Raw genomic sequence first — 23693 nt, 5'->3', positions numbered from 1 at the left:
ACCTTTTTGAAACATTTGATGGTTAAGAGCAGGGGCGGACTGACAACTCATGGGGCCCCGGGCAATAGGAGATCATGGGGCCCCTGTGTCCTTGCCCAAACTCAAAAAAGCCTATGAAAAAGGTACCAGGGGCATCTCATGGGGCCCCCTACTGACCCCGGGCCCTCGGGCAGTGCCCGAGTTTCCAAATGGTCAGTCCGCCCCTGGTTAAGAGTGTCAAATGAGGCCAACGCGTTTCAGGAGAAAAAAGCTTCCCCCTTGAACAGGGCTTGAGCATTTGGTATAAATAGAATCCCTACCTTTAGGGCCATCAGGACATGCTAGTCTTCATCAAACACAGGTCTCTCTGTGCATTCTTTTATGATTCTATTAACAGCAACTGGTCAAGTCCTGAAGAAGAAGGAGGCTTTTTCTCCAGAAACACATTGGTTGTATCTGATGTTTTCATGTCATGTTTTTGTATGTTCAAATACAGATGACTATTTGCATATTTTACATCTACAGTATGTCTGATTACTTCCAAAAACGTCGCATGGGCAGTATGTCTTGACTTTTCTGGATGTATCTGATGCTCTTGACCCATTAAACATTTCAAAAAGACCTTTAAGAGAAATAAACTTTTGTACCAGGCGCTTCACATCCAAAAATTACCCTGTTGAGCACTCCCTTTGCCGCTATCAGAGAGGTAGCAAGAGCAGAATAGGGTTCACCCATACTATCACAGATCTGCTTCTTTAAAGGAAAAAGCCCCTTATGGTAGAGCCTTCAGAATGAATTTTCACTTCTATAGGTCCAGTGCAATCGAATAAATATCAGATTTCAATATGCAGTATGTGAACGTTGGAAGTCTTTAAGGTAAATGCCCATCTACAGCCGCCTACTCATTACAAGTATGGAGCTTCCACTTGGATCCACCTGAAAAACTGAAGGCAGATCTGATCAGGCCACCCGTACAAAAGGACCCCAAGCGGAGCTATTTTATGTTGTATCTCAGCTACTATGTGACTGCAGGATTGAGTATTTATACTCAAGGTTAATGCTGACTGATACATTGTTATTGTTTCTTATACCAGATTAGCAGAGATTGGTCTAGTTCCGTTAAAATGCTGGCTACATTATTTTTTATGTCCTGGAGTGACCGAAGAAACCAGTTTGTGTATTTCCTGACAGATACTAATAGGCTGCTGAGGGCAACAAGAAATTCTCCTGTCAGCATGTTTGTTACTCAAAAGTCTCCCTTAGAGTTTCTATGGAAATCCATGTGCCAGGATGTGGCCTACACCTCCACAAAGCCTGAATAGAACCAATGGGAATATTATGAGTACTCCAGTGGCAACCCAAAATGAATTTTAGGGTATTCCAGTGATCAGCTATCTGTTGAGAACCCTTTTGTTCTTCTGCAACCGTAAAAGTGGTAAACCCACAAGTCTCTATCTTCTAACTAGAGTCCAGGTTTGACGATAAAATAAGGATTCTGGGCAACACAAAGTCTTCCCGCTATTATACCTTTCATTCATAAATCTATATTATAACTGGTTCACTATGTCAAAGCAAAGACAAATGTTCAAATAGAAATCACGGTTGCCCATAGCAACCAAGCCAATTTCAATCAGACTGATCGATATGCATTGCTGCACTTCGTAGTATAGGATGGTAACCTTACAAAAAGGAGAGCCTGTAGAGTCGTAGTCTAAGCTAACAACAGAAAGGAAGTGTATGTATTATCATGTGATAGGCTGTGGTTTCCAAGCTGTGATGTCGAAGATAAAGTGGTGTCACCAGTAAACACACAGTGTGGACGTCTTATGCAAACTAGTATCGCATTTTGTCATGTGGAAATGTTCACCTCGCAGTACAAGGCATAAATATGGAGGATGTGCCCAACGTTTGTCGCCTATTTCCAAGAACATAGGACATTTCACATATCACTCTATTTCAATAAACCTGTTTCGGATTGTGGCATTGAAATTCTTACACATTATATTCTATATCTTTTCTGCTCAGCTTTGGTCATCAAGGGTATAGGGAGCCAATAAGTCATGCAAAAAGCTAACAGTCAATTGAAGGACTTTGCAGATCAGAACTTGAATGGCAGCCAAGCATCATGACTTGTGAACACTGAACATGAACAAGTGATTCATCCATCTCCCCATAAGGGCCAATTCAAACTATGTTCGGTGACTAACGTTTTTCTGCATTTGACCAACGCCAGTTGGCCACAAGGGCACTAAGAAAACAGTTTTTTCTATGTGCCAATGCTGCTTTCAAGGTAGGTTGCAATAAGCTGCAATAAATTGCAGTCATACTGCATTTTCATAAAATGCACCGGGGCTCACCTGAAGTCACCATCTATTTTTGCACTGCAGCATTGTACTTGAATTGTCACTTTGACTTCCAGAGCTTCATACTTCTTCATGACCAACAGTGCCTTGTGTCTCTCTCTATCATACACAGGGCCTCTTTCCTCTCCATGACATACAGTGCTTCATACTTCTTCATGACCAACAGTGCCTTGTGTCTCTCTATCATACACAGGGCCTCATTCTTCTCCATGACATAAAGTGCTTCATACTTCTTCATGACCAACAGTGCCTTGTGTCTCTCTATCATACACAGGGCCTCATTCCTCTCCATGACATACAGTGCTTCATACTTCTTCATGACCAACAGTGCCTTGTGTCTCTCTATCATACACAGGGCTTCATTCCTCTCCATGACATAAAGTGCTTCATACTTTTTCATGACCAACAGTGCCTTGTGTCTCTCTATCATACACAGGGCCTCATTCCTCTCCATGACATAAAGTGCTTCATACTTCTTCATGACCAACAGTGCCTTGTGTCTCTCTATCATACAGAGGGCCTCAATTCTCTCCATGACATAAAGTGCTTCATACTTCTTCATGACCACCAGTGCATTGTGTCTCTCTATCATACACAGGGCCTCAATTCTCTCCATGACACTTCTTCATGACCAACAGTGCCTTGTGTCTCTCTATCATACACAGGGCCTCATTCCTCTGTATGACATACAGTGCTTCATACTTCTTCATGACCACCAGTGCCTTGTGTCTCTCTATCATACACAGGGCCTCATTCCTTTCCATGACATACAGTGCCTCATACCTTTTCATGACCAACAGTGCCTTGTGTCTCTCTATCATACACAGGGCCTCATTCCTCTCCATGACATACAGTGCTTCATACTTCTTCATGACCAACAGTGCATTGTGTCTCTCTATCATACACAGGGCCTCATTCCTCTCCATGACATACAGTGCTTCATTCTTCTTCATGACCAACAGTGCCTTGTGTCTCTCTACCATACACAGGGCCTCATTCCTCTCCATGACATACAGTGCTTCATACTTCTTCATGACCAACAGTGCTTTGTGTCTCTCTATCATACACAGGGCCTCATTCCTCTCCATGACATACAGTGGCTCGCGCCACTCTATTGCATTCAATGCTTCATCCATCTCTATTAGGGCCAATTCACACTAAGAGGTCCAGCATATCACTTTTTAGGGAAGTCCATTCATTTCAATGACTGTGTGAGAAAAGCGAAAAAAAAAAGTGACGCAATAATTTTTAAAATTGCCCTGCACCATAACGCATGGTACTGTGATACCTTGTGTTATGGCGTGTGCAGATGTGCATAACATTTGCAAGATGGACCCCAATGACCCGAACAACCTCAGACCCATCTCCCTGCTCCCATTTACATCTAAACTCCTCGAGCGCCTAGTCTACGCCCGCCTATGCTCTCACCTCAACGACAACAACCTCCTCGATCCCCTACAGTCCGGCTTCCGTCCCCTACACTCCACCGAAACTGCCTTACTCAAACTCTCCAACGACCTGCTAACCGCCAAAGCTAATGGCCACTATTCAGTGCTCCTACTCCTTGACCTCTCTGCGGCCTTTGACACAGTCGACCACCCCCTCCTCCTCAAAAAACTACACTCCCTCGGCCTCAGAGATTCTGCTCTCTCCTGGCTCTCATCCTACCTGTCACAACGCTCTTTCAGCGTTACCTATAATGCCACCACCTCCCTCTCACTCCCCCTCTCTGTTGGGGTCCCTTAAGGCTCTGTCCTCGGGCCCCTTCTCTTCTCCATCTACACCTCCTCCCTTGGCCAACTCATACACTCTCACGGCTTCAACTACCACCTCTATGCCGACGACACACAAATCTATCTCTCAACCCCCCACCTCACCCCCTCGGTCTCCGCCCGAATCACACACCTGTTGAGCGACATATCAGACTGGATGTCGCTCCACTTCCTTAAACTGAACCTCTCCAAAACCGAGTTTCTTGTCTTCCCTCCAGCCCGGACACCACCCCCCATTGACTTCTCCATCATGTCCAACAACGCCACCATCAAACCCGCCCCGCAGGCCAGAGTACTTGGTGTCATTTTGGACTCCAACCTATCCTTCCAGCCCCAAGTCCACTCTTTAACAAACTCGTGCAGACTCCACCTCCGCAACATCGCCAAAATCCGCACGTTCCTAACTCCAGAAACCACTAAACAGCTCATCCACTCCCTCATCATATCACGACTCGACTACTGCAACTCCCTCCTCACTGGCCTGCCTCGCCGCTGGCTATCCCCGCTTCAGTCCATCCTGAATACGGCTGCCAGACTCATTCACCTTTCCAACCGCTCCGTTTCCGCCACCCCCCTCTGCCAATCCCTCCACTGGCTTCCGATTGCGCAACGGATCAAATTCAAAATCCTAACGCTGACGTACAAAGCTGTCCACCATACTGCCCCGAACTACATCACTGACCTAATATCCAAGTACCACCCAGCACGCACACTCCGCTCCTCACAAGACCTCCTTCTCTCTAGTTCCCTGGTCTCCTCCTCCCATGCCCGCCTCCAGGACTTCTCCAGGGTGTCACCCATCCTCTGGAACTCCCTGCCCCAACCCATCAGATTATCACCTACTCTCCTCTCCTTTAGGCGCACCCTGAAAACCCATCTCTTCAGGGAAGCCTACCCCGCCCCCTGCTAACTTGCCGACCTCCTCCACTCTTCCTACCACTCCATCCCCCACAGCTATCTCCTCCTGTGCCACCATCCCCTCCCTCCTAGATTGTAAGCTTGAAAGAGCAGGGCCCTCGATCCCCTCATGTTTTGCATTGTATTGGTATTGTTCTGTCACATGTTCTGTCCCCCTTTGTAATGTACAGCGCTGAGCGAACTATTGGCGCTTTATAAATACTGTATAATAATAATAATAATAATTAAGAATTAATGGCACCAATGTGGGTCAGCAAAAGGGCAGTAAGGTTATGTTCGGTGCAGAAAAATGTGTGATTTTTAATTCGTTCCCACACCGCATGTGGTGAAAATGAAGCCTATCATGCAGTGCCTTATCTTTCTTTATTAAACACTGTTTCATCCATCTTTGTTGCACATGGTGTCTCATTTCTCTGTATTATTTCTAATACATGCAGCGTCTCAGACCTCATTATTACATGCAGTGTCACTTCCTACCTTATTACATGCAGCGTCTCAGACCTTATTATTACATGCAGTGTCTCAGCCCTCTTGCTTACATGCAGTGTCTCAGCCCTCTTTATTACATGCAGTGTCTCAGCCCTCTTTATTACATGCAGTGTCTCAGCCCTCTTTATTACATGCAGTGTCTCAGCCCTCTTGCTTACATGCAGTGTCTCAGCCCTCTTTATTACATGCAGTGTCTCAGCCCTCTTTATTACATGCAGTGTCTCAGCCCTCTTTATTACATGCAGTGTCTCAGTCCTGTTTATTACATGCAGTGTCTCAACCCTCTTTACTACATACAATGATTCATGCCTCTTTATTACAAGCAGTGTCTCATCTCTCATTATTAAACGCAGTGCCTCATCAATTTCTATTATATCCTGTGACTCATACCCCACTACTATCTGGATTGCCAAATCCCACTCTAATACATGCAATGGCTCATGCCTCTTCATTTCTGTTTGCCCCTTCACACACCTTTTATAATCTGATTATACAATATACACAGGTTAAGTTAAAGGATTTAAACACAGTAAGAAAATTGCTTGAAAGAAGCAATTGTGAAATGTGTGTCCAACAATAATCAGTCCAGGCACATTACAATCTGACCTACACTGTGTGAGGTCCTACCTAGACAACTCACTACTTTTAAAAGAAATCTATGGTCACAGCATACCGTTTAATGTCAGCATTGTCATACAAATACAAACAATAGTTATTACTGACAATTCAATATGTCTACTTGAAAAATCTCCTTTCATGTTGTGATTGCTGCCTGTCTGCTGGTCACCTCTTTCCACAACTTCCTGGATTCCCTGCATGCTTTGCAGCTTCTCCACTGGTGTTTACTTTCCATTTCTAAGGACTACAAATCCCATGGCACCTTGCTGCCTACAAGCAGTGATTCCTGTACTGACTTCGCCTCCTGAAACTCCTCCTCTAAAGTCCTCTGTTGTTCAGAAGGCAGACTCTGTGAAATGTGTCTTACAGTAGATGCTACTATCTGTATGTGGATGATGGCACCATCATTATTTTAATTAAAAAAAACAAAACATCAAAATACTTTTGTCCTAATCGACATGTGCCCAGCTCTTTTCCAACCTGTCTTCAGGGAATCAGTGGCAGGAGGAGCGTCTAGTTCTCTGCTGCTGGTCACATGCTCAAAATTGGAAAAAAATAACATCTTTTGGGATACAGAGTAAAAATAAATAATTATTATCAATAAACCATTTCAAACCATTATAGAAATATATACGTGACATGAAATGTTTATAATTTTTTGGCAATATCATGGTGTGGGTAGATTTCACTGCCCTCCAGCCTTTATCTTAGAATAACAGGAAGGTGAAGCCTCCACCAATCAAGATGTAATACCCCGTCCCCCGTTGTGTTTAGCTGGTTGGTGGGCATGGAGGAGGAGGGAGGGACTGGGCTGTCATTTATCACTGTGTATACACCCACATGTATACACCTCTGTAGAGGAGGAGTTTCAGGAGGCACAGTCATTATAGGTATCACTGCTAGCAGGCAGCAAGGTATCATGTAGTCCTTAAAAATGGCAAGTAATGTGGGCGTTACTCTAAAGTCACATGGGCTGCTCAGATGTGATAGGGAGGAATGCTCAGCATAGAAGCTTACTGAAAACTGAGCATGTGCAGTAGCTGCCAACACTGCTCTGCAAAATCATCATCTGCATTGGGGACATGGACAGAATAGGGAGCTAGAGAACAGCAGGATCAGCCAGAAAACGAATCCCATAGTGAATGAGTGAGCATGAACAGCATGTAATAGAGCATTTATTGATCGTTTTTTATGATATGAAATTAATTATACTCTAAGGAAGTAAATTTATGGAGCTCGGCACAAAGTACGTTTAGAAACTTCAGCATTGTTCAGAGTAATAGGAGTAAGCTAGAAATAATTGAACTACAATGTGGAAATGAATACCTGATTTTACATTTTGACCATAGATACACTTTAAATCCAAACACCGTTTTTTTGGTAAATCTACTTGAGATTGTATCATATGGCTGAAAGTGTATAACTATCTTCAATTTATTACTGATCTGACTAATGGAATAAACGTTACACACAACCTCATCCAATTGTTTTTAAATGCATTGGGCCGTATGTACGCCCACACATCTGTATTAATTTGTACATTTCCAAAATGCAGTGAAAACTGATATGTAACCTCTTATTTTTACCGACCCTTGGCTGCTCTCGTGAAAGTGGCCCTGAAAGCCCACCAAGGAAGTCCTCAGTAGTCACACTTTTGATTTGATTTACAGTTGATTTACTAAAACTGGAGAGTGCAAAATCTGGTGCAGTGGGAGCCAATCAGCTTCTAACTTCAGCTTGTTCCATTAAGCTTTGACAATAAAACCTGGAAGCTGATTGGTTTCTATCTGGAGCTGCACCAGATTTTGCACTCTCCAGTTTTAGTAAATCAACATTGAAGAGCACCAACCTTGCACTTTCTTTTGTTCTTACTTGCAGTACTGGTCAGGTTTCACCAGCCTTTCTTAACCCCTTGGCGCTGGCGCCTCCCGGCCCTTTAAGGGTTTCAGAAGCCAGGGGGGGAAAGGTTTTAAGGTCATGTGACCGCCGTGATTCGTTGTCACGGCGGTCACATGATCGGGAAAGGTCCCGATTGAAAGAGGAGATTGGGACCTTTCCGTGTGCTGGGAGCGCGCAGGGAGCGTGCAGGGAGCGTGCAGGGCGCGCGCTTTCAGCACATATGTTTTTCTTAATTGCACGCAAATGTGCGGCGGCTCGGCGTCAAGGCCTAGACACATTTGCGTGCGGCCAGCGCGAAGAGGTTAAGAGCTGCACAACCTTTGATCCTTTGGTGGATGAGTTTGCATGGAGTTCGGTCAGTCCACCAATCCCTGATCTGGGTCTCTGAGCGCAGCAGATGTCATCTTGGTTTTACATTTAGTTCTCATGCACGCGGGACATTTTTACAGCGGCTGTTTTTGGCTTTTGATGTTTTTTTTCTACAGCTAGTAAACCCCCCAGCATGTTATCCTATGTGTCCATTCACACATAGACTGGAATCAACATTTTTTTTGACTGAAAAAAAAAACAGGACTAGTGGGTTTCTAGAGGAGTTTTTTAGCTGTAAAAACACTCTAACGCTGAAAAGCACGGCAAAATGTGGTAAAACACCACAAACCGGTGTTTTTGGATGTTTTTTTAACCAAAAAAAATCTTTTTTTTGGTCAACAAAATGCTAAAAACACAACGTGGAAAAACGCAGGAAAATGCCGCTAAACGCTAATGCAAAAATGCTAAAAAAAAGCTGAAAAACTAACATTTTTTATGTGACTTTACACAGCTAACGTTACCAGCGTTATCAAAACACCCCGTGTACATGGAGCCTTAGTAAATCAACCCCTTAGCGCACGGGTGTCAAACTGGTGGCCCCCCAGCTGTTGCGAAACTACAAGTCCCATCATTCTTCTGGCCTTTGGAGTCATGCTTGTAACTCTCAATCTTGCAATGCCTCATGGGACTTGTAGTTTGGCAACAGCTGGAGGGCCGCCAGTTTGACACCCGTGCCTTAGCGCGTAATCAAAATGCTTACAGGACAAAGAGAAGAATGTACAGATTCTGAGTGTCCACCAATGAGGAGGACCAGGACTAAGGGATTTCACCGTAAAAGTCAAGCTTTGAATACCAATCTGCTACTTATTTTACATATTTCTGGATCTACTGCCTATACATTTCTCATCGTTACCAGTATTTCCGAGATAAACACATATAAGTGCCTCCAATGGGAAGTGATAATGAAGTCATCTAAGCTTGCATGAAACTAATTGTGTTCATCCAATCAGGTCTTCAGCACATACTCCAACGAGGAATACGACCGCCGCAATGACGATGTGGACCCCATGGCTGCCTCTGCAGAGTATGAGCTTGAAAAACGGGTCGAGAGGCTGGACCTCTTCCCTGTGGAACTGGAAAAAGGTAAAGCACACAGTATACTTCCATGCCTCTTCTTATGTTCATTCGTACTTGTCATACCTACAGTGGTTTTGGGGTGATGATTGTCTCATGTGAAATTAAAATTGTGAATAGGTAGGTAATAAATCAATAAGATGTGACAAATGATAACAAAATAATCTCACAGCAACATAAAGTGACTTCAAGTCCCAGACAAAATATATAAAAAATTTAGAGAATAACAATCCAATGAAACGTTAACCCGTAGATCAGGAGTCCTCAAACTACGACCCGCGATTTCTTGGTGGTATGACCTGTAGACAACACTGGCTTGTGTTTGATGTACCGTTTATGTATGGAGCTTTGATTTCTAGAAATGTAAGGTCATTGAACAGTGATCTGAAAATGGTTTTATTGGTGAATGCAGTCCTGCTGTACCATAAAAACATGCTTGGAGGCTCTTGGAGTCAACATCGTACCTGTTCAACGTAGCCTGTTGTCTATCTTCTGGCTGAGGAACATCTCACATTACATGCTACTTGGAGCACTAGCTATACTTTGAGGAGAGCCTGGGATTGGGAATCCATTCAATTATTCGTTCGCCTAGAGCTCCAAGACCACCTATCTGGGGTCTTTATTCCTGTTTCCTTGGATCCATATTCCATGTCAGGAGACCAGGAGGCCAGATCCATGAGAGCTTCCTATTGGCTGTCAGTTTATTGTATGACCATAAAGCGCTTTTTTGACCACCTTAACCGGGGTCAATCATTTCTGGTGAGTGTTGAATTCACTTATTGCCTATACGTGGTAGAAAAGAAAATCTTTTGGTCTACGGGTAACATTTCATGGGACTGTTATTCACTATATTTTTAATATATTTTGTCTGAAATGTTAAGTCACTTTATGTTGCTTCTCTCCAAAGCACTAAGTGTCATTTTTTTCTGCTGTCTATTTCCTCTGTTATCAGCATGAGTCACTATTGACAAGTTCCTGACACCAAGAGAAAAAAGGTGACAGGGGAGGGAACAGCCTGTGATTGACAGCCTCAACTCTGTTCTTGTGTGCTGTGTGAAGGGGGTGCGTCCCTTTCCTCCAATCAGCTCTGAGAGTTCTTGTACAGTGTGTAACTGTAGCTGCCCGCCTCCTGCTTTGTGAGTCTGTGAAAATCCTTTTCATCTCTGAGTTTTACAGAGGTGTACAAGAGAAATGGCTGCAAATAAATAGGTACAACGTATATAAGCGGATTTGCTTCACCTCGGTGTATCACCTAAGGTCAGTCACTTCACTGGGTATAGGTTAGAGTTTACAACCATTTTAAGTAATGATGTCCCTTCTCCTCTCACATAGGGAGCAGTGCAGTCAGTTGATGCTGCAGAGCAGAAAACCAGGAGAGGGGTGTTGTGACAGGCATCGTTGCCCATTTGTTGCCAAACGTACCTGCTCTTGTAGTACCACAACCACCCTTTTGTTGCCCAAGTATTGTCTTCATTGCCCATTTATTACCTATATATGGTCAGGATTTACTTTTTTGCCCATGTTTAGTCAGTGTGATATCCTCATTTGTTCCTCACCTGTGAACGTCATTACTGGTGGATTGCCCATGTTTATAATCCATATAACATGCATATAATCTGTATACTGTTGCAATTGCCCATTTGGTGCCCATGTATTCTCAGGCTTGTCCAAGTATGCTCATTTATTGCCAGTTTTCCCCCTATGTATTTTTGAGAGTTTACTGCTTGTGAATTTCCTGGATTTCCAATTTTTTGCCCATGTGTTGCCCTTGCCTTATACACATGTGTCTACCTGCTATCACTTTATTGTGTTGCCCACGTATTGCCACAATTGCCAATTTGTTACTTTTGTGTACTGCCCGAGGGCCCGAGGACAGTAGGGGGCCCTATGAGATGCCCCTGGTACCTTTTTCATAGGCTTTTTTGAGTTTGGGCAAGGACACAGGGGCCCCATGATCCCCTATTGCCCGGGGGCCCCATGAGTTGTCAGTCCACCCCTGGTGGTGACCTGTAAAGGTTTTTAAAACGTCGCCTATTGATAGTAGTATTTACATCGTCTGTCGCCGTTGCGCGGGTGTGTACCATTTTAAAGCATGTGACATGTTTGGTATCTATGTACTCTGCATCTTTTATATTTTACGAAAAATTGGGTTGTGTATTGTGGGGGTTTTTTTGCATTAAAATTAAAAAAAAGTTATTGCCAGGGGGCCCCATGAGTTGTCAATCTGCCCCTGCTATTAAGGATTATGTTACTACAGGTCTGTCAAACCGCTCCCCTAAAAACTGATATATTGTCTACACCCCTAATTTATCATGCCACAGTGGCACCATCCTCCTCCCCTTCCATTAAAATCTTATGGTTGCGTTTCACAGTATTATTGCATCCTAGTTGCTGGGTTATGACTTTGTACTCACATATACGGATGTTTCAAATCCTTTCTGACAGCAATGAAGGTGATCCAAAAAAAAAAATTTAAAGCAGCAGTGTAAAAATAAAAATAAATAAATATTTAAAAAAGAAAACATTTTAAAGTGCCCGTGTCCCCATGTGTTGGTCCCATGCACACGGAAACAACGATCATCCCACACGTGAGGTATCACCATGAATGTTAGATCATGGCGGTCATTCCAGCACCAGGCCTCCTGTGTAAATCTAAAGTGGTGACCAGGGGCGGACTGACCATTTGGAAACTCGGGCACTGCCTGAGGGCCCGGGGTCAGTAGGGGGCCCCATGAGATGCCCCTGGTACCTTTTTCATAGGCTTTTTTGAGTTTGGACAAGGACACAGGGGCCCCATGATCCCCTATTGCCCGAGGGCCCCTTGAGTTGTCAGTCCGCCCCTGGTGATGACCTGTAAAGGTTTTTAAAGCATTGCCTATTGATAGTAGTATTTACGTCGTCTGTCACCGTTGCGCGGGTGTGTACCATTTTAAAGCATGTGACACGTTTGGTATCAATGTACTCTGCATCTTTTATATTTTATGAAAAATTGGGTTATGTATTGTGGGGTTTTTTTTGCATTAAAATTCAAAAAAAGTTAATTTAAAAAAAACTATTTGGAAAACTGTGTGACGTTAAAAAATTGGAAACCACCAATTTATTCTCTGGGGCATCTGCTTTAAAAAAATATATATATATATATATAATGTTTGGGGGTTCTAAGTAATTTTCTAGCAAAAAATACTGATTGAAATACATGTTAACAAAAAGTGCCAGAAAAGGCCTGATCCTAAAGTTGATATTACATAGTTACATAGTTAGTCTGGCTGAAAAAAAACAAAAGTCCATCCAGTTCAACCATTAAAAAAAAAAAAAAAAAAAGTTATCCTATACCCACAGTTGATCCACAGGAATGCAAAAAAAAACCCAGCAGAGCATGATCCAATTTGCTCCTGCAGGGAAAAAATTCCTTCCTGATCAATATACACTATACACTATATTGTTTATATAGGAGGGTGTCTATGGGAAGGTTTGACCATTCTTCCAGAAGCGCATTTGTGAGGTCAGGCACTGATGTTGGATGAGGAGGCCTGGCTTGCAGTCTCCACTCTAATTCATCCCAAAGGTGTTCTATGGGGTTGAGGTCAGGACTCAGTCAAGTTCCTCCACCCCAAGCTGGCTCCTCCATGTCTTTATGGACCTTGCTTTGTGCACTGGTGCGCAGTCATGTTGGAACAGGAAGGGGCCATCTCCAAACTCTTCCCACAAAGTTGGGAGCATGAAATTGTCCAAAATGTCTTGGTATGCTGACGCCTTAAGAGTTCCCTTCACTGGAACTAGGGGGCCAAGCCCAACCCCTGAAAAACAACCCCACACCATAACCCCCCCTCCACCAAACTTTACAATTGGCACAATGCAGCCAGGCAAGTCCCATATTCCTGGCAGCCGCCAAACCCAGACACATCTATCGGATTGCCAGACAGAGGAGCGTGATTGGTCATTCCAGAGAACACGTCTCCACTGCTCTAGAGTCCAGTGGCGGCGTGCTTTACACCACGGCATCCCATGCTTTGCATTGCACTTGGTGATGTAAGACTTGGATGCAGCTGCTCGGCTATGGAAACCCATTCCATGAAGCTCTCTACACATTGTTGCTGTGCTAATCTGAAGCCACACCAAGTTACATTGTAGGACCACGGTGCAACTGCGAGCCAAGCGTTTAACTTGTGGTTGTGGTGCAGCCCCATTGATCACAATGGACAAATCTGAAACAAATAAAAACAGCTGCGGGCAAATGTTAGAATTTGGGTTGGCGGCTGGTAGGGCAGCAAAACCGTGGCTTGGCTGCCTGTTTTTACCAACGCTCAGGTGAAAAAGTCCTAAAGCAGGCCATAAATGGGTCCAAATCCAAACAATTTTTCGCTTGGAAAATCGAAAACATTGTTCATTCTGTAATCCGATGGTGCCACCAATGATTTCAAAAATCGGTCGTTTTTCACGAATTTTCCAGCATGCCCGATAAATGAAATGGGGAGGAACCACGAAAATCGGCCGGTGGCATTGCCCCACTAACAGAGCGAAAATCGGCCTATTCTTAGGTCCGATTTTTGAAAGAAAATCGAAAATCAACACATGCATGGCCGGCCGTAGGATAGGCCCCATCAGATCGACCTTGAAACTCTTCAGCTCTGCAGCTCCACCCATTGATAACCAAGCCCCACCCATTTAGGCAAAGCCTTTTCCCTACTGCTTCTGGATTCTGCGTCTGTCAGCAATAAAGGGTATAATTTGCCTTCAGGAAAAAACTAATTAGTGGTTTCCCCTGAGAATCCCAATCTAGGGTCTGAGGCGAAATGATAATGTGTTTGATGCCATGCCCTCTCCAATCTGCAAACATTATCTTCCTTTACTTGGACTTCAGCAAGAAATTAGGAGGAAATCAGTTTATTTCATAGAAGTGCTGTGTGCTCCAGCTCCAGCCCCCTCATCTCTCGCTGAAATCGATTATCCAAAACAAATGGCACTCACAGACATTGTGTGTTAGTCTTGCTGAATTGCAGATCTGGTCCTGTCTTCCTTGTCTACATGTTAAAACTGAACTGCTAGATGTGCAGATGAAAAACATATAGGAAAGACGTTTTACCAGCCGAAGGATTTGTATTTCTGTCCATCCAGTCCTAAAATTTACACAGCTCTGCTACACAGCACATCCCTGTCTGGAAGAGCTGGGCACCTGATTTTTCTATGTTACAGTTAAACCCTGGACCCTGCATTCACTATATCCAGTCTCCCCGGACCCTGCATTCACTATATCCGGTCTCTCCGGACCCTGCATTCACTATATCTAGTCTCTCCGGACCCTGCATTCACTATATCCGGTCTCCCCGGACCCTGCATTCACTATATCTGGTCTCTCCGGACCCTGCATTCACTATATCAGGTCTCCCCGGACCCTGCATTTACTATATCTGGTCTCCCCAGAACCCTGCATTCACTATATCTGGTCTCCCCGAGTCCTGCATTCACTATATCAGGTCTCCCTGAACCCTGCATTCACTATATCTGGTCTCCCCGGACCCTGCAATCACTATATCTGGTCTCCCCGGACCCTGCATTCACTATATCTGGTCTCCCCGGACCCTGCACTCACTATATCTGGTCTCCCCGGTCCCTGCATTCACTATATCTGGTCTCCCCGGAACCCTGCATTCACTATATCTGGTCTCCCTGGACCCTGCATTCACTATATTTGGTCTCCCTGGACCCTGCATACACTATATCTGGTCTCCCCGAACCCTGCATTCACTATATCTGGTCTCCCCGGACCCTGCATTCACTATATCTGGTCTACCCGGACCCTGCATTCACTATATCTGGTCTCCCCGGACCCTGCATTCACTATATCCGGTCTCCCCGGACCCTGCATTCACTATATCTGGTCTCCCCGGACACTGCATTCACTATATCTGGTCTCCCCGGACCCCGCACTCACTATATCTGGTCTCCCCGGACCCTGCATTCACTATATCTGGTCTCCCCGGACCCCGCACTCACTATATCTGGTCTCCCCGGACCCTGCATTCAGTATATCTGCTCTCCCCAGAGCCTGCATTCACTATATTTGGTCTCCCCGGACCCTGCATTCACTATATCTGGTCTCCCAGGACCCTGCATTCACTATATCTGGTCTCCCCGGACCCTGCATTCACTATATCCGGTCTCCTTGGACCCTGCATTCACTATATCCGGTCTCCCCGGACCCTGCATTCACTATATCTGGTCTCCCCAAAACCCTGCATTAACTATATCTGGTCTCCCCGAGTCCTGCATTCACTATATCAGGTCTCCCTGAACCCTGCATTCACTATATCTGGTCTCCCCGGACCCTGCAATCACTATATCTGGTCTCCCCGGACCCTGCACTCACTATATCTGGTCTCCCCGGTCCCTGCATTCACTATATCTGGTCTGCCCGGAACCCTGCATTCACTATATCTGGTCTCCCTGGACCCTGCATTCACTATATTTGGTCTCCCTGGACCCTGCATACACTATATCTGGTCTCCCCGAACCCTGCATTCACTATATCTGGTCTCCCCGGAACTCTGCATTCACTATATCTGGTCTACCCAGACCCTGCATTCACTATATCTGGTCTCCCCGGACCCTGCATTCACTATATCCGGTCTCCCCGGACCCTGCATTCACTATATCCGGTCTCCCCGGACCCTGCATTCACTATATCTGGTCTCCCCGGACACTGCATTCACTATATCTGGTCTCCCCGGACCCCGCACTCACTATATCTGGTCTCCCCGGACCCTGCATTCACTATATCTGGTCTCCCCGGACCCCGCACTCACTATATCTGGTCTCCCCAGACCCTGCATTCACTATATCTGCTCTCCCCAGACCCTGCATTCACTATATCTGGTCTCCCCGGACCCTGCATTCACTATATCTGGTCTCCCCGGACCCTGCATTCACTATATCTGGTCTCCTCAGACCCCGCACTCACTATATCCGGTCTCCCCGGACCCTGCATTCACTATATCCGGTCTCCCCGGACCCTGCATTCACTATATCTGGTCTCCCCGGTACCTGCATCCACTATATCCGGTCTCCCTGGACCCTGCATTCACTATATCCGGTCTCCCTGGACCCTGCATACACTATATCTGGTCTCCCCGAACCCTTCATTCACTATATCTGGTCTCCCCAGACCCTGCATTCACTATATCCCATCTCCCCGGACCCTGCATTCACTAAATCCGGTCTCCCCGGACCCAGCATTCACTATATCCGCACCATCAGCCACCCGCTAAGAAAAAAAAAAAGTCTGGAAACCAGTTCTTAGCAGTGGTTAGCAGTGGAGCCTTAGACCACATACCGAGTGGGCCCTGGAGTAAGTGACACTGGTCATGCTGGGCAAAATATAGATACGTGCCCCATGTGGGTACCTGAAATCACAGCTTTGAGCAGAGGGAAGCACTTCTTCATGGCTCTGAGATGTCCTGCAATTGAATACCAAGAGCTTCAAAGGCAACTGGTGTTGGAAGATGTGAAATGGACTGTCACAATAAACCATGTCCTTCAAGAAAACCCAGATTTTATCATGGCTGCCATACAAAGAAGCACGATGGCTCGTTTGCATAGAGCACATTCTTTAGCCTACGGGAATCTGAAAGGACTGGGGGCCAATGGTCCCCATTTGACTGCAGCAGGGTTGAGTAGGTGTAGTTGGGCTTGGTGTCCACTTCAGGTACAACAATAAAGGGGCACAGCCATGATCCCAAAAAAGACATCTACTGCTAACTGTATTGTTGTTGTGGCTTGGAAGGTCTGTTCTTATATCACCAAGCAACTTCCAAGTTCCTCCTCAAAATTCTTACTTCACTAGCCAATGCTGAGGTCAAGATTAAGATCTGTGATAGACATGTTCATCGTGGACAATCCTGGCTGGGAATCTTCCAGGATCCAGGATCCCCAGGAAATAAAAGATGTGGGTCGTTAATATGCCAGAATCTACCCAATTTTATACCAATTTTGAAAGTCTTGCCCTTTCAGGTGGCATCATTCTACCATTTACAGTATCTTTAGAATACCACAAGATCCTTGCACTTTGAACCAATTTCTACCGATTCTACCAGGATCCAGGATCCCCAGGAAATAAAAGATGTGGGTGGGTCATTAATATGCCAGAATCTACCCAACTTTGTATCAATTTTGAAAGTCTTGCCCTTTCAGGTGGCATCATTCTACCATTTACAGTATCTTTAGAATGCCACAAAATCTTTGCACTTTGAACCAATTTCTACCGATTCTACCAGGATCCCCAGGAAATAAAAGATGTGGATGGGTCATTAATATGCCAGAATCTACCCAACTTTATATCAGTTTTGAAGGTCTTGCCCTTTCAGGTGGCATCATTCTACCATTTACAGTATCTTTAGAATACCACAAGATCCTTGCACTTTGAACCAATTTCTACCGATTCTACCAGGATCCAGGATCCCCAGGAAATAAAAGATGTGGGTGGGTCATTAATATGCCAGAATCTACCCAACTTTGTATCAATTTTGAAGGTCTTGCCCTTTCAGGTGGCATCATTCTATCATGTACAGTATCTTTAGAATGTCACAAAATCTTTGCACTTTGAACCAATTTCTACCGATTCTACCAGGATCCAGGATCCCCAGGAAATAAAAGATGTGGATGGGTCATTAATATGCCAGAATCTACCCAACTTTATATCAATTTAGAAGGTCTTGCCCTGTCAGGTGGCATCATTCTATCATTTACAGTATCTTTAGAATACCACAAGATCCTTGCACTTTGAACCAATTTCTACCGATTCTACCAGGATCCCCAGGAAATAAAAGATGTGGGTGGGTCATTAATATGCCAGAATCTACCCAACTTTATATCAATTTTGAAGGTCTTGCCCTTTCAGGTGGCATCATTCTACCATGTACAGTATCTTTAGAATGCCACAAAATCTTTGCACTTTGAACCAATTTCTATTGATTCTACCAGGATCCAGGATCCCTAGGAAATAAAAGATGTGGGTGGGTCATTAATATGCCAGAATCTACCCAACTTTATATCAATTTAGAAGGTCTTGCCCTGTCAGGTGGCATCATTCTATCATTTACAGTATCTTTAGAATACCACAAGATCCTTGCACTTTGAACCAATTTCTACCGATTCTACCAGGATCCCCAGGAAAAAAAAGATGTGGGTGGGTCATTAATATACCAGAATCTACCCAACTTTGTATCAATTTTGAAGGTCTTGCCCTTTCAGGTGGCATCATTCTACCATGTACAGTATCTTTAGAATGCCACAAAATCTTTGCACTTTGAACCAATTTCTATTGATTCTACCAGGATCCAGGATCCCTAGGAAATAAAAGATGTGGGTGGGTCATTAATATGCCAGAATCTACCCAACTTTATATTAATTTAGAAGGTCTTGCCCTGTCAGGTGGCATCATTCTATCATTTACAGTATCTTTAGAATACCACAAGATCCTTGCACTTTGAACCAATTTCTACCGATTCTACCAGGATCCCCAGGAAATAAAAGATGTGGGTGGGTCATTAATATACCAGAATCTACCCAACTTTGTATCAATTTTGAAGGTCTTGCCCTTTCAGGTGGCATCATTCTACCATGTACAGTATCTTTAGAATGCCACAAAATCTTTGCACTTTGAACCAATTTCTATTGATTCTACCAGGATCCAGGATCCCTAGGAAATAAAAGATGTGGGTGGGTCATTAATATGCCAGAATCTACCCAACTTTATATCAATTTAGAAGGTCTTGCCCTGTCAGGTGGCATCATTCTATCATTTACAGTATCTTTAGAATACCACAAGATCCTTGCACTTTGAACCAATTTCTACCGATTCTACCAGGATCCCCAGGAAATAAAACATGTGGGTGGGTCATTAATATACCAGAATCTACCCAACTTTGTATCAATTTTGAAGGTCTTGCCCTTTCAGGTGGCATCATTCTACCATGTACAGTATCTTTAGAATGCCAGAAAATCTTTGCACTTTGAACCAATTTCTATTGATTCTACCAGGATCCAGGATCCCTAGGAAATAAAAGATGTGGGTGGGTCATTAATATGCCAGAATCTACCCAACTTTATATCAATTTAGAAGGTCTTGCCCTGTCAGGTGGCATCATTCTATCATTTACAGTATCTTTAGAATACCACAAGATCCTTGCACTTTGAACCAATTTCTACCGATTCTACCAGGATCCCCAGGAAATAAAAGATGTGGGTGGGTCATTAATATACCAGAATCTACCCAACTTTGTATCAATTTTGAAGGTCTTGCCCTTTCAGGTGGCATCATTCTACCATTTACAGTATCTTTAGAATACCACAAGATCCTTGAACCAATTTCTACCGATTCTAATGATTTATATTTTGAAGGAAAAGATGTATTGAGTCCCATTCAAACTCTTCCTATAAACACATCTCCTCTCTCTCCCCTTGTCTCCAGCACTCTTATATCAAAGTCGTCATAAACAGCTAGCATACATCTATTATTCCCTGTAAAGTGTTTTACCGCTTATTTAAAGAGAAGCTTTTAAGCTCAACAAAGGATCTTCTAAGGGGTTTCCACAACATGAATTTATTGGTTTGTACATGCCCTTAAGTGAATTTCATGAAATGCCTTCGTTTATTTTTCTGCATTCAATTCAAGGAGGACTATTTTTGTTGCCCTTGGGTATAGCAGAGAGCTTCTCTGTAGACATAACTGTGCTTGAACAAAGCTGCACAGTCAGGGCCATTTATTAAAGGGGATGTCTATAAAAGACAACCCCTATTGTATCATTTGGTCCTCTCTAAGTATTTTGGAACCTACTTGTATCTAAAGCGGCAATTACAATTTTCTCTGCAGCGTCACCTTCTGGTGAAGGTTGGTATCACAGCTTCAAGTAGAGCTGAAGTGGAATTTCAGCCAACAATTTTTTTGGATAGGTAGAGATTAGTAATGGTAGCCCCCTGTATGTCTGTCATGCAAAGTTTATGATAAACTATTTAAGATATCTAAAGCTGAACTGTAATTTTAGCATTGGATAACGCAGTGAAGGATTGCGCCACTATCCCGTCTTGTTGTCTGTGCCTGCTGGGGAGCTTCACTCTTTGCTGTCACCAAGTCAGAAATTGATGGGATATCCAGATTGTAAGCTCCAAGGATCAGGGCCCTCCTATCCCTTTTTTTTTTTAAACGGCCGGTTTTCGACCCATCTATGGCCTGCATAAGCTGCCCAGCACATTTTTATTTTTGGGTTTAAAATCTCTTAGATTGTAAGCTCCAAGGATCAGGCCCTCCTAACCCTCTTGTATTGAACTGTATTGTTGCTGTATTGTCTCCTGTTATATTGTAAAGCACTGAGCAAACTGTTGGCGCTATATAAATCCTGTATAATAATAATAATATCCAAGTTTTTAAAGTTGTGATCGGAAAAGGAAATGAGAAAAAACAAATTCCAGTTTTACAGTTTGATCAATTTGCCCTGCAAAGTCCCACAAACACCTGTTGATCCTGCCAGTCAAGTCCACCTAATTCAGCTTCCTGTGATGGGGTGGCAACCATGCTGCACTGCTGCTGATTGCAGATCAGAGTTGTCACTCTCATGTAGGCTGTGCCTGATTGTAGTAGAATGGGATGACAAAATGTAGCAGGTTGTATGGCTAACAGATTGTCACTGCTAATGCAACAGCCTGTAGTTTGTCAATCAGCGCCACACTCAGTTCTGTCCTCTGCTTTTCCGGATTGAAAGCACTGCCACTGTTCTTGAAACCCTCCAAGAGTGAGCTGCAGTGTCTAGAGGGGAAGCACATGAGATATAAACGGCAGATGATTCGGCTCACTCTGGGAAGGTAAATTACATTCTTTGCTTTCTTTTTGAGGCTTGTGCATCACATAGTAACTGGATTTGGTACTTGGGTATACAGTCATACAGGAGCCTTTAGTTATTCTGTAAAGATTCAGTAAGTATAGAATCAAGTTTAGTAAGTATGTTTAGTAAGTTTGGAATCAATATTTCACCTGGCTCCTTTACCTCTCAGCGACTCCTACAGTGAGATGCCTGGGAAGGAAGGAAGTCCATACATACACTGGAAGTTTACCTATCATGTTTGTGAGGGGTGGGTAGAGCAGAGAATCCAAAGTGCATAGGGTATTTGTAGTTTGCCATCACTGACCCTGCAAATAATGGTGGCCTTGTTGTTATGTTGATGCAATAACGTCAATGCTTTTCGAGTCAAAGACTTATAAAAGAATGCCGATCGGGAATTAAATTCATGCTTATATTACTTGCCAGGCCAATAGGGCCCATCAAATTTTAGGGGGTTTGAAGATTTGAAAGTACTGAAGCCAGTGGAAGCCAATTTTTATAAGGGGATCAAGTATGACAGCCCCAAGTTTCATAGGGGTTCAGAAATGATAGCCTCCAAATTTCGTAAGGGGGTCAAGAGTGACAGTCTCCAAATTGTATAAGGGGGTCAAAAGTGACAGTCTCCAAATTTCATAAGGGGGCACTAATAACAGCCTCCAAATTTCATAAGGGGGTCAAGGATGACAGTCTCCAAATTTCATAAGGGGGTCAGGAATAACAACCTCTAAATTTCATAAGGGGGTCAAGAGTGACAGCCTCCAAATTTCGTAAGTTGGTCAGGAATGACAGCCTCCAAATTTCATAAGGGGGTCAGGAATGACAACCTCTAAATTTCATAAGGGGGTCAAGAGTGGCAGCCTCCAAATTTCATAAGGGGGTCAGGAATGACAGCCTCCAAATTTCATAAGGGGGTCAGGAATGAAAGCCTCCAAATTTCATAAGCAGGTCAGGAATGTCAGCCTCCAAATTTCATAAGGGGGTCAGGAATGACAGCCTCCAAATTTCATAAGGAGGTCAGGAATGACAGCCCTCAAGTTTCATAAGGGGGTCAGGAATGACAACCCTCAAGATTCATAAGGGTGTCAGGAATGACAGCCCTCAAGTTTCATAAGGGGGTCAGGAATGACAGCCACCTAGTTTCATGAGGAGGTCAGGAATGACAGCCCTAAAGTTTCATTAGGGGGTCAGGAATGACAGCCCTCAAGTTTCATAAGGGGGTCAGGAATGACAGCCCTCAAGTTTCATAAGGGTGTCAGGAATGACAGCCCTCAAGTTTCATTAGGGGGTCAGGAATGACAGCCCCCAAGTTTCATAAGGGGGTCAGGAATGACAGCCCTCAAGTTTCATAAGGGGGTCAGGAATGACAGCCCTCAAGTTTCATGAGGAGGTCAGGAATGACAGCCCCCAAGTTTCATAAGGGGGTCAGGAATGACAGCCCTCAAGTTTCATAAGGGGGTCAGGAATGTCAGCCCTCAAGTTTCACGAGGAGGTCAGGAATGACAGCCCTCAAGTTTCATAAGGGGGTCAGGAATTACATCCCAATGTATCTCCCAGTACAATTTTTGAAGATTATCTGAAGCAAAGAGTATATGTCTTAGTACACCTAGGAGCCCCCAGGAGGATCGCTAGTCTCCCCCCACAGATTGTACTGTAAGCAGCTGCAGGAGACCACCACGTACATACTGCAAACAGCCTGTAAGAAGGTTCAGGATCGACCTTTTAAAGGCCTGGCTGCGTCAAGCCTCCCACTACTGTTGGATGCCGTCACGATGCTCCAGGCTGTTGCCCGGCAACCACAGAGGTCATCTACCACCGCAGACAAGGGAAAGGTGCCATGCCGGGACCTGACAAGCTGTGATGTTCACATCCCTCCAACTGTTCACTTTTTACCAAAAAGAGATTAGCCTGTTCATTTGCCTGTCAGTTTAATCCCTAATACTTTAGGATTTTAATTAATATGGAATTTCCAAAAATAGCCCTCGGCAGATCTCTTCTTTTGTAGGCTAACGAAAGCTGACTACTTGATACCGATTACTAGGTTTGATTGCTCATTTCAATGTCTTTCTAAAGGGTTAATCCACCCAAAAGTGATATAACTTCTAACTGGGAGTTTTGGACATTCCAGCCCACCAACGTGTGTTCCAGTTCCTGCCCATATTCGTCATTATATAAAAAAAAGAATCCACCTGGGACGATGGGAACCCCTCATAATGACCGCAGTGGTGAAGATCAAGGAACTTCACCAATAGAGTGGCAGAGTGATGGAAGAACCTGTCAGGTGGTTTACCTCTCCAGCATCTACCAAAAAGCTGACAAGTCAGTTTTGGATGGATTGTTCTTTT

At 44.1% G+C, this 23693-nt stretch overlaps 1 protein-coding gene across 1 annotated transcript in view; it reads left to right on the top strand.

The window, feature by feature from the left end:
* Positions 1–23693, top strand: part of PPP1R9B (protein phosphatase 1 regulatory subunit 9B) — a 50602-nt gene that overhangs the window by 5694 nt on the left and 21215 nt on the right. The window contains exon 2 of the mRNA XM_089674535.1: positions 9358–9490. Coding sequence (XP_089530661.1) covers positions 9358–9490 — 133 coding nt within the window. The remainder of the gene's footprint in view (positions 1–9357; positions 9491–23693) is intronic.

This window comes from Staurois parvus, unplaced genomic scaffold, assembly GCF_062004578.1.
Source record: "Staurois parvus isolate SC_StPar_1 unplaced genomic scaffold, SC_StPar_1.0 ptg000151l, whole genome shotgun sequence".
NCBI classification, from domain to species: Eukaryota; Metazoa; Chordata; class Amphibia; order Anura; family Ranidae; genus Staurois; species Staurois parvus.
The sequence above is the reverse complement of the archived record's forward strand: the minus strand, read 5'-3'. Positions and strand labels throughout refer to the sequence as shown.